General features: G+C 40.8%; 1 protein-coding gene across 40 annotated transcripts in view; it reads left to right on the plus strand.

Moving 5' to 3' along the window:
* The window catches only part of Trmt11 (tRNA methyltransferase 11), a 197,588-nt gene that overhangs the window by 36,321 nt on the left and 149,826 nt on the right, over positions 1-11,441 (plus strand). For all 40 annotated transcript variants that reach the window (NR_190780.1, XR_015634093.1, XR_015634089.1 and 37 more), the window contains one exon: positions 3,111-3,231. Coding sequence is in view for 32 of the 40 variants with exons in the window: in NM_001429736.1 (NP_001416665.1) it covers positions 3,111-3,231 (121 nt within the window). In the remaining 8 variants the exon portion in view is untranslated. The remainder of the gene's footprint in view (positions 1-3,110; positions 3,232-11,441) is intronic.

Genomic DNA, 11,441 nt, shown 5'->3' on the forward strand with positions numbered 1-11,441 from the left:
GATGGCACACATATTTCAAAACTTTATATTATATCCCATAGCTGATGTTCAGATTGTCAGTTAAAGTGCGGGGCTGTGGAGACTCTTAGTGGTTAAGAGTGCTTGCTGTTCTTCCAGGGGGCCTGAGGTCAGTTCATTACTCGCTTGTTCCTCCAGCTCTAGGCCTTCTATGGCCGCAGGAAACCCCCCCACAGGTGGCAGAGATACACATGGAGACTGTAACAAACAGTGGCTAGGAAGCTGAATAACATGTCTCAAGTTAAGATTTTGGGAACATATTTTAATTTAGTCACTGAAACTTGTGGAAGAGAATATCTTTTTGTCCTTATCTAGGAAACAAGAAAGAAGGACTCCTTAAACAGTTCAGCATTAGGTAAATTCAGTCTGTCTTTCAGGTGAGATATGTAACATTTAGAAAGAACCTAGAGTTTTACAGGAGGGAGAGTGATTGAGAAGAGATTCATGAAAAGCTCTAGGCTTAAGTGCGTGACAGGTTTTGCTTTTAAAAACCTCTCGGGTATCATTTGTAGTCCTGCAGTTCCCACTCTGCAGTCTTCTCGCCTGTGCTTTGTAGTATTTCCACAAAGTTGTACACCCATCCCACTACAAAGACAACCGCCCCACAGTAAACATTGCCATCGACTCCTGGCGAAACCCCTGTATGGAGCCACCTTCCTCCTGCCTTTGGCAACCCCTGATCTAAATCTGTGTGGCTTGCCCCTTTGGACTGAATTCAGTTTTAAATCGGTAACCTATGCCACAGGGGAATAATAATAAAAACAGAATTAGGTATTATTATAATTGTCTAGGCAGAGTACAGATTTAACAGTTGGTACAGTCTGCTGATAAGGAAGAGACTATTTCATATACATTGAAGATGTTTTTAGGGGTTGGGGATTTAGCTCAGCGGTAGAGCGTTTGTCTAGCGAGTGCAAGGCCCTGGGTTCGGTCCCCAGCTCCAAAAAAAAAAAAAAAAAAAAGAAAAGAAAAGATGTTTTTAAGTTACCATTCAATTTTTTTCAGTATGTTATTTTGGACATATGTTCTCCATTGACTTGGTCATTCCTATATAGAGTTAGTCCTCTATACCTGTGGTTTCTATGTCTGGATTCAGCCAATCTTCGATGAGAAATGGAATTTGGGGCATAATAGTTTTACATGTACTAAACCTAAGACTTTCCATTCTTACCATTTCCAAAGCAGTGCAGTATAGCGAGTACCATTCATATATGTGTTAGACATTCTGAGCAACTAGAGATGATTTAAAGGACACAGGTGATTATGCATAGGTTATGCAAGTGTCTCCTGGCTCCCATGACTCCTTGGATTCCTGTATAGGGAAGGAGGTGTTCTATAACCAGTCCATAGCTACAGAGGACTGTAAGAGGGTGATGAGAAGGTAGATTTCTCAGTAAGGTTGGGAGTCCAAAAAAAAAAAAAATCTCCATTATTGTTATATGGTGTTAAACACATCCTGTGGTTTGTGCCTACCATGCCCTACTCAAAAGAGAAAGCTTAGCTACTGGCAACTTTGAGCAATATTAGCATTATTCATGTAATCTAATATACTTATAATTATTTTTTACAGATGAGTTTGATTTATATATTTTTTATTTTATAGTTATAAGAGGCTTAAGTGGGCTGGAGAGATGGCTCAGTGGTTAAGAGCACTGACTGCTCTTCCAGAGGTCCTGAGTTCAATTCCCAGCAACCACATGGTGGCTCACAACTACCTGTAATGAGATCTGATGCCCTCTTCTGGCGTGTCAGAAGATGGGGACAGTGTGCCCACATAAAATAAATAAATAAATCTTTAAAAAAAAAGAGGCTTAAGTATAAGAAATTTGTATTTGTAAGTATTAAAATATCTTTTCAAAACACAAGTCAGTGTATATGGAAGGTTTTTAAATTTCTTGGAACACAAGGCCAACTTAGGCTACATAGTGAGAAATAGGATCCTACCTAAAAACTGTCCATCCTCAAGTATGACACTGCTTTAGAGACCAATGGGTTGTCCTGTGTAAAAACTTAAGCTCAAGGCCATATTTTCTCTCTGTTTCTATTTTTAAATTTAGTTTCAGTCATGATGTAGAGCATATTCCTTCCTTTCATAAGGAGCATGTTTGTTCCTTCATTTTCTATGAAGATTCTAAATTTGATATGGACTAGTTTTATAAAAAGTACATTATTTTTGTCTATAGAGTAAGTGCTAAAGACTTTTTAGATGAGGAAAAACCAAAATGGTCCTAAGTTCTCTAAGGAATAGCCAAGAATGACTTCAAGAGAATTCCTTTCCCCTGATAATGGGGTGAAATGTAGCTGCTTGGTGAGTGAGTGGGGAAGGTTTTGAGCATGTGATTGAGACGGTGAGGAGGTTGTTGTTGGAGGTCAGAGAGACATCGAAAAATCGCCAAGAGTGGTGGTCAGGGTGATGCGGACACATTAGAGCAGCTAAGCGGGTTCAGAGTCCTTAGCCATTACCGTTCCCATTTCGAGTCTGAGGTTTAAGATAGCCTTTGTCATAGATGTGTGCAGAGACGATTCAGAAAGGCACAAAGGCTTGCAAAGGAAAACTAAAGCCTGCCTTCATTGCTGTCAGACCCTCCCTGCTGCTCTTCTCTCTGCTGTGGTGTTTCCCCACGATCACTGGTGTTCTGTGCTGGGCTCTCTTAGTGCATGCGTAGTCCTGTGGTTCAGGGGTTCGTCATTTCTGCTCATGTCCTAGAGCAGCACTCCCACCACTCAGGGTCATAGCCTCAGTGTCACAGCCTAGTGACTGTGACCTGGGCACTAACAACACTGGAGGTTTTATTTGTATTTAGCTCTCTGAATTATTTCATATAAAAAAAACTTTAGACTTATTTACACATCTCCTAGAGGCCTCAAGATGTCAGTGACATTTTTTTTTAATTGAAGGTGTCATAAAACTCTTCACTGAATCACTGTCTTGACCGTCAGGGTGTTGCTGTGGCCTGCACTTCTGTCTACTGAGCTTTTGTGGCCCCATTAGGGCACAGTCACCATCTTGCAGTTTTGTGGTTTGTTTGCTCTTCTTCATGAAAACATTCAGTTCGATTTTTCCCAACCAGCAGCTTCCTTCCTGTCTTCAGGTACACCGAGAAGATGGTGCCTTGGCACCCCTGCCTGAGACTTGTTAGCAACTGCGAACAGAAGCTTTCCAGTCACACAGCAAGGCGCTTGATCACGATGGAAAAGGTGAAGGAGTTTGAGGTAAGTTGCCTTTTGTGTTTTTAGTATAAATTCTGGAGGAGTCAAAACCAGGTCTTTCTAAATAGTTTTCCTGGAGGAGGATTCGGAGACCTTAGTCTTGACTGTGATTCTGTAGCACAGCAGGTAAGTTTAGGAAGAAGCAGAGGCTGAACTGGCTGTGGCTGAGGTTGTGGTAGGGATAGGAGAGTGGTTGGCTGGCTTGAAGAGCAGAAGCAGCTCACCCGTGCCTAGGCCTTGATTAGATTCCTGTCGCAGGAACAGGACTTCTGGACTGCAGACCCAAATGTTTGTCCTTACCTGTTATAAAAGTGTGTCCGTGCGCACAGATACCTCAGCATACCTGGAGGTCACATGACACCTGATGGACTTGGTTTTCTTCTTCCACCATGTTGATTCCAGGGATTGAACTCAGGTCATTGGGTGTGGCAAGCGTCTTTACCCACTGAGCCACCTCACCAGCTGATTGGCACATTGTAGTGGAGACAGTGATTCTTTATATAAGGAAGAAAGTAAACTTTCCTCATCTGTTAGGTAATATTAGTAATCCTAGTCATCCATTCTCGTGTTCTCATTCCATTCTCTCCATCTCTGTCTCTGTCTCTGTCTCTGTCTCTGTCTCTCTCTCTCTCACACACACACACTCACACACACACACACACACAACATATAAATTTGAAAAAGAAAAGTTTAGTAACATTTCTTACTTTCTATCCAGATTAGGAGTGATACGAATAGCATCTCATTTTAGAAAGGCTGCTGTGACAGGTCAGGATGCCCTCTTTGCTGTCCTCTCTGGACGGATACTCTCTCAGATGCACTGGCTTTTTGGCCCAGCCCTGTCTGCGTAGGGCGTGCAGAACAGGGTGATTGTGTCTGAGTATTTCTCATCTCCTGTCTCCCTTTGACTATGATCTAATTTATATTTACCTAATTCTAGGTCTTTCACAGTGGTGATTTAATCTTGTGTTTCTCACTTTCCATCCTTCATCCTGTCCCCATTTGTTATTGATCTTTAATTTGAAGCCAATCAGTAAATTAATGATTTCTGCTGACTGACATATTTGGTTTACATGAACAAATCTGAATCTCTCTCCCTAGCTTACTCATATCTTCTAAATAGATTTTTCTAAAATATTACATTTTGCTACTTTATGCAAATATTTTAGTTAATCGTTTTTATTACTAGATAATATTTATAAAGTTTACAGCATAGTTAAATTATCCTCAAAAATCAGGCTCTAGTCTCAAGGCTTTTCAGGAAACTAAGCTATTTATCTGCACATACAGTTGATGGTTATCTACTGTAGATGTGTGGGTCTTTACATTATGATGTCTATGTACAGGTGATCTGATGAGAATGCATGGTTGTTTAGTTTAGAAAAACCAACCAGCCGCTCACATCCCAGCCTCATCTCCCTAAATGCATTGCACATGATCGGATCTATGGAATGCACATGATTTTCATTGTGTTCCAAACATTTATGTACTTATATTTATCGAGGTATAGCCGTATTAAACAATTATTTTATAGTAACAGCTTGTCTTCCTTCAAATAATATTATACATTTTATACTAGATAATTTGCCAATAATTCTTTGTGGAAATCAAATCCTTTCCCGATTATGATGATTTACCATTAGGTGTTTAGAACATCGAGAAACTCCTGGAGTGCTTTCTGTATTTATTGGCACAGTGACAGCCTTCAAATGTCAATTTTGAATCCAGCAGAAGGCCCATGACCTTACTGTTGCAGTTCATTAATCAGTACTGGCCCCTCTGACTCTAAACATTCTGTCTGACGGTGTTAATGTGTTTAATACTTTTGTTGTAGACTGTCTCCCACGGATTACTGTACTGGTCTTGGGGCCATTAATTCTAGGTAGAAATATAATGGTAATGATGTAATCTAGTAAGTTAACTATGAGTGTAAAAATCAAGTTAGCATTTCTATAGCAAATACCTTGAAAGCTTCAGAAGACAAGATAAAGTGAGATATTAAGATAGATTTAAGAACTAGCTAGCTAGCTCAGTGGATAAGGGCACTTGCCACAAAGTGATTCCATAAAGACTGGCAAGTCGCTGGCGGTGTTCAGAAGCAAGCAGAGGATTTAAGTTTCAGAAATGCCTCACATTTGTGGAGCTAGAAAGCACAGAAGGTGGTTTCTGGTGAGAGTGCTTTCCCTGGTTTCCGTGTCTACCTTGTAGCTGTTGTCTCATACAGCCTTTGTTGTTCAGCCTACCTGTGTTGTCCATTCCTCTTTTTACAGTGATACCAGTTACACTGGATTAAAACCCACCATTATGATCTCTTCTACCCTTAGTTTCTGCCTCAAAGGCCCCGCTGCTAGCTGTACTATTACTATTGAAGTAGGGCTGATTTAAGCATTAGCAGGGAGGTATAAGCTTGTCCCCAATGCTAACTGTTATCAATTTAATAGAGCACATGAGTCTGTTGTTCAGGGCAGCTCTCCCTTTTCCAGTCAGGGCCACCTCATGTATATGGACACTTTCCTTCTGGGATGCTAAGGGAAGTGAGCTGTGGATCCTTCGATAGTAGTTCTACAAACTACAGAATGCCATATAAACACTTGAGTTAGTGATGATACTAATACCAGACATGTTATGTGCGCAAGACAAATACTTACACAATAGAAATAGTTCAAAGACAGAACTATTACTTGTAGATGTTATGGTCCTAATTCTTGTTAGCAAAAAGCAAAGTACATCACATTAGCTTTCTTCATCATATTGCCTATGTACATAGCATTTCTTCAAGCAGCATAAATTGTGTTTATGAATTATCCAGACATGGAGAAGCTTCTAATCCTTCTATTTTATGGAAATTAAAACAAACAACAAACTAGTATCTGTGTGCACTAATTTCATACGTGCTTTCTCCTGTGTTTAGTTTAAGAAAATTTACTATTTTTCTCCCAAATGTATGCTTCTGTAAGCAAATTTATTTCAAGGTCAAAGGGGCAATGGCTTTTGAGAGTTCTTGTTGTATAGTAAATGATAAATAAGCTCACTCTCCTATAAAACAGTGCTAGTTCTGGCCTGGCGCCCTCTCTTCGTTTTACTGTTGCTCTTGTTTGAAACTGGTGCAAGCTTGTGCATTAAACTGTGTCTCACTGTATAGCCCTGGCTGTGCTGGAACTCGTATGTCGACGAGTCTGGCCTCCGACTCAGAGTCCTGCCTGCCTCTGCCTCCCAGTGCTGCCCCACCACACCAGGCTGACATTGATTTGTTGTTTTTAAATAAGAAAAAACCTCCTATTGGTCACATTGGTATAGTCTAACTAGTGTGGGATTTACAGTGAATGTCCTTTCTGCTTTCTGTTTCCTGCTGAGGAATGGTTGCCCTTCCGTCAGGTTCAAAGCTCTTTATAAACCGGGTGGACACAGAACTGTCAAACACTTGTCGCGTGTCTCACAAATGGTCCTCAGGCCTGCTCAGTGCGGATGACTTTGGCAGTGGGAGAATAGTAACAGTAGGTTTTGTACTTCATAGACGGCCACCTTGCCTTGTCACTTGTTAGGTCTAACTTCACTCTCAAGTTGGGCTTCTTGGATACATTGTTAAAGAATTCTATTGTTAACGGTTCTATTGTTAGAGGGTTCTATGGTTAAAAGTTCTATTGTTAAATGGCTCTCTCCAGTTTAAAATGTAGGAAATAGGTTAGATTGTCTAAGGAATGTGAATGTTTGCACCTTTACATTCTTACTTTTAGTTTTAGTCTCATTTAATTAGTTTCTTGTACATGGTGAAGTAGTTCTTTATAACCATGTCAACGTTATGAAGGTGCCTGGTAAGAAAACCTATTTTTTGTTGTTAGGATCTTTACTGATTTTTTCTAGAGACTAAGTGAATAAAGTGCCAGGTTTTTTCAGGACTTGTTTATAAACATTCTTATCCACTTGAGTTTATTTCCCCCTTTCAGAGATAAGAGCCTTCCTTCCTTCAGCCTACTGATGACTAAATAGTGGCCAGCAGAGGTGAAACAAAGCTCATCTTTGTCCTTGGAATTTGACCTTTCCTACAACACGTGATCCTCTGTGGACATGTTCCTCCACTTAGAGCATGTTGAGATGAGAGTTCTGGGTGTGCTGGTGAGTGGCAGTTTGCTTGCCTATCAATGCCAGTCCCAGGCTTAATTCCCACTACCACACAATAGATAAGAGCCAACGTTCTGAAGCATTGATTCTTAGCTTCTGTTAAACGCACTCTTTGCTTTCCCCTGTTGTTTTTACCAGTGTGTTCAGGGTGCCAGGACAGAGCGTAATACATTTTGCTAGAGTTAACTTTCTTATTATTATTGACACATAGTTAATGGCGCTGTGTATACTTGTGGTAACTCTATGAAACATTTTTGTTAGTAAAATTTATTAAGTAAATATCTAAAACATAAAAGGATTCTAATCTTTAGAAATCTCTAGATTAAAATAGATTTCATACAATGGTTATAGGTTCAGTGGTAGCTACCTAAATAAAAGCGTATGCTTTCAGTGGCTTCTGCTAGGACCTATGGAGTCCAAATGAAATACCTTGAGAAGGTAGCTACTTACTAGATTTTTCTTTAAAATTTTTATTTTTGTTCATAAATATGTGCATGCATGCATCCATTTGTGTACATGTGTATCTGTTTCTATGCCATGTATGCGCAGGTGGCCATGGGGCCAGTAGAGGGCATCAGATCCCTTTGAGCTGGAGTTACAGGCAGTTGTGAGCCACCTGATGTGGGTGCTGGGAGTCAAACTCCAGCCTTCAGCAAGAGTAATATACTCGCTTAACTGTGGAGGTAAATCCCTCTAGACTGCTCAGATTTAAAAAAAAAAAGTCACGCAACCTTCCTGGTTTTCTCTAAAATAGATACTTGTTTATATTATATATATATTACATCCGTCACCACTTAGGAGAGAGAGTATCATGCACCTTGTTTGTCTTGTGGCTTACTTACTTGTTGATGATAACTCACTTATTGTTTAATTACACTACATAAGAACACAGTAATTGAACATAAACTTGATCTAGAACTAATTGTCCAATGTTCATTACTATCAGGTATGATATATGAGGGAGAAAAAGATAACCTTTCAGATATTCTGCATGGAAAGTCAGAATATTTATATAAATCTCGTTTTGGCTTGAAGTCCTCGAGGCCTCAAGAACGCAGATAGAGACAGACATGGTGATGCCGGCGCCATGCTACTTGAGTTCAGCTCAGAAACGATTTGTTTTTGCTGCTCGAGTTAGTTTCGCTCGGTTTAAATCTTAGAGGGTTTTCATTTTTTCTTTCACCTCTCTTCAGTTAAGTGGTTTTGCTAAGCAAACTGAGAACACCAAGAAGAAGCAGGTCAGCTCTTCAGCACCTCCAGCAAGGGTGGCCAGTTGAGGGGTGTGGGTCTTGTAATGCAGGCTCACAGACGTGGGGGCGAGCTCTGTCAGAGCAGCTGTGGGGTCCAACTCTAACGCTCAGGTTCTGAGCAGCAATAGAACTGGCTCAGCTGCCCCAGCGCCTGTGCTTTTGAGGAAAATGGGATTGGGTAGAACCCTCAGGAGCTTCCTTTCCAACTATTGTACGAGCGATAGGATTTCTACTTTGTGGCTTTTCTCTTTAGTCTCATGGATATTCAACTAACAACATTATCTTTCTATGTGTTTCCAGTTAAAAATCTGAATTTGCATCCTTTCCACTTTATGACTCCTAGAATCCAGTGTTGAGATTTTACGTGTATTTTTCCTCAACAAATGAATGTATAGTTTAATGAATGCTTATGATGCATTATCTATGTAGGCACTGTAAGGTCAAGAGCACACAGAATGCAGCAATCCAAATACACCTCTAGCCTGTGGCCATAAAAAAATATATTGTTATAAACATGGCCTTCCTGCAGGTAAGAACACTGCTCAGACCTTTGCGGTTCTCATTTCTTACTTTCATTCACACCAGTTTTGCCTGGTTTTGGTCTTTATTTACACACATATACATCTTTACTAGTTCTTTACATGGATGGTGGAAATTTTATAAACTTACTTAGGCTCAACACTACTTCAGAATTAAAGTGGAAATGTTAAGTGTATACAGGTACATGCTTTTGTATATTATGTTATTCAGCCTTTGCTCTTTAAGAAAATAGTGCTCGTTAGTGCAGTGCTCGGTGCTCGTTAGTTCCAATCAAATATAACACAGTGTTTAATTAATCGTTGTTAAGCTTTTGTTGACTATTTTAATATTTGAGTTTTTTTTTTAGAGATATAAACTTTAAGAATACACATAGGAAACGCTCACACTTCCGTATCATCATGCCACGCATGGATGACCACAGTGCTTATTTTAAACTTAAAAGACGTTATGTTCTGAGGGTTAAACGCACAGAGTTCATTCATTAATGATCCATCATTTTGATAGTCTAGATAAAATTTTAATGTATTTTCATAGACTTTAGGTGCTTAATATCTTGGAATTTAATTTTATAAGGAACTGAGTAAACGCAGATACAAAACACAAGGTTAGAGATTTTCACCTTTCCTGTGTTCCCATTAAGAATAACACCACAGATTTAATGGTATTAGATACCAGACTTTTGACCTGCTTGTCCTTGGTTTGGAAACGGCCTACTGCTGTTTATAGTTGTGTAACTTTAGCACAAGTGGTTTCTATGGCTACTGTCCAATACCAGATGCAGAACAGTGGGAAGCTTTGATAAGGAGAGCAGGATTTTTAAACAAAAGCCGGACGTGGGTAATTACCCTGGAGCTGAACTGAGGCCCATTTTGTTCAGCGCTAGCTATCACTCACTTTGCAGCCTCCTCTGCCCGCTGTGTTTTCTCCCGCTGCCTAACCTTCTTCCTCACACTCTAAGATCTGTATCAATGCCTGACTCTCACCAAGCAGCCTCATAGTCTGCTGACAAGTGAGAGGAGCACCCTTTGGTGCTATGACACTAGTACTGGTTCTCACTTGTCATGGAATGAGTTTTACAAGTTGTTTGTATTTGAGTATTTGCCCCGAAACTTTGGTAACGTTGGTGACTTAGCATTAGTGACGTAAGAAGAAATCATTTTCTCACTATCAGGAACTGCCACCTCTAAGATGACTTAAACCTGCCCGACAATTAAAACAGAAGCAGTTGGGTTTGTGTTAGGGGACTCTAGAGTCCCGCAAGCTTATCTCCTGGATGGAGAGCTCCCTGAAGCTTGCAGAGCAAGTAGTTTATTAGTTAGTGCTTGTCCTTAGGTCTCTAAGTGGTGATTTGGAGGTTCTGTAAAATCAGCTCTTAACAGAATGCTGTCTTTGGTCAGTGTGGGAACTCAGTGGTCAGAGAGACTTTAGAGCTAAGTTAGTGCGAGCCATGGAGGACGGCTGTCCAGTGAAGGGAAGACGGTGAGGAAATTGGTCCTGATGCTGAGAGGAGAAATTCTGGAGTAGGTGCTGTGAGAGCAGAGGAAGGTTTGTCACTGAACATATTTTTCACTCATCCATTCACCTTTCCTATTTTTAAATATTTTCTTTCCTTAACATAGGTTCTCACAAAGAAAGCAGGCCACGGTGTTCTGCACTCAGCCAGCATTTGTGGGTTCACATTGGTCACACGCCTTGGGCTTAAGTAGAACAGGCTTTGTCCTTATCTGTACGGAGCTTGTTGATTAGGAGAGGGTCGCCCTGACTGTTCCTACAGGAGCTGTTGGGGTTGTACTGACCGGCGAGAGTTCCTGAATGAATATAGCACATTTAACTGTGGTACTTGGGGGAGATGGTACTTGGGGGAGAGGCAGGCCCAACTTGGTAAGGTAGCTGTCATTTTAAGTCAGGTAGAGAGGGCTGAGAAGGGTACAGGATGTGCAGGGGATCCTGACACTTCAGCTTCAATGGAGGATGGGCTTCTGAGAGAGAAACAGCTGGAGACGGCCTGGAAACCAGCAATGCCCACGTGAAGGCCTTGTATACCAGTGTGTTTCTCCTCTCAGTGGCGGCAAGGCCGTGGAGGGTGTTTGTTCGTACAGTGGTAGAAGTGTATGCGCTATGACGGGCACCCTAGCTTCTCTGTGACGGGAGGCTTGAACTGGGGGATGACGGTAGCGTGTGATGCTCTAATGAGACTCCAGACAGTTCTGTAAAGATGAGCTGTGAACCGGGAGTGATGAGATCTGAAACTGTAGGGGAATTAAGAGTTTGGGGAGTGAGATAGACAAATAGCATGATGGTGAT

Source organism: Rattus norvegicus, chromosome 1 (assembly GCF_021556685.1).
Source record: "Rattus norvegicus strain SHRSP/BbbUtx chromosome 1, alternate assembly SHRSP_T2T, whole genome shotgun sequence".
In the NCBI taxonomy this organism is placed as follows: domain Eukaryota; kingdom Metazoa; phylum Chordata; class Mammalia; order Rodentia; family Muridae; genus Rattus; species Rattus norvegicus.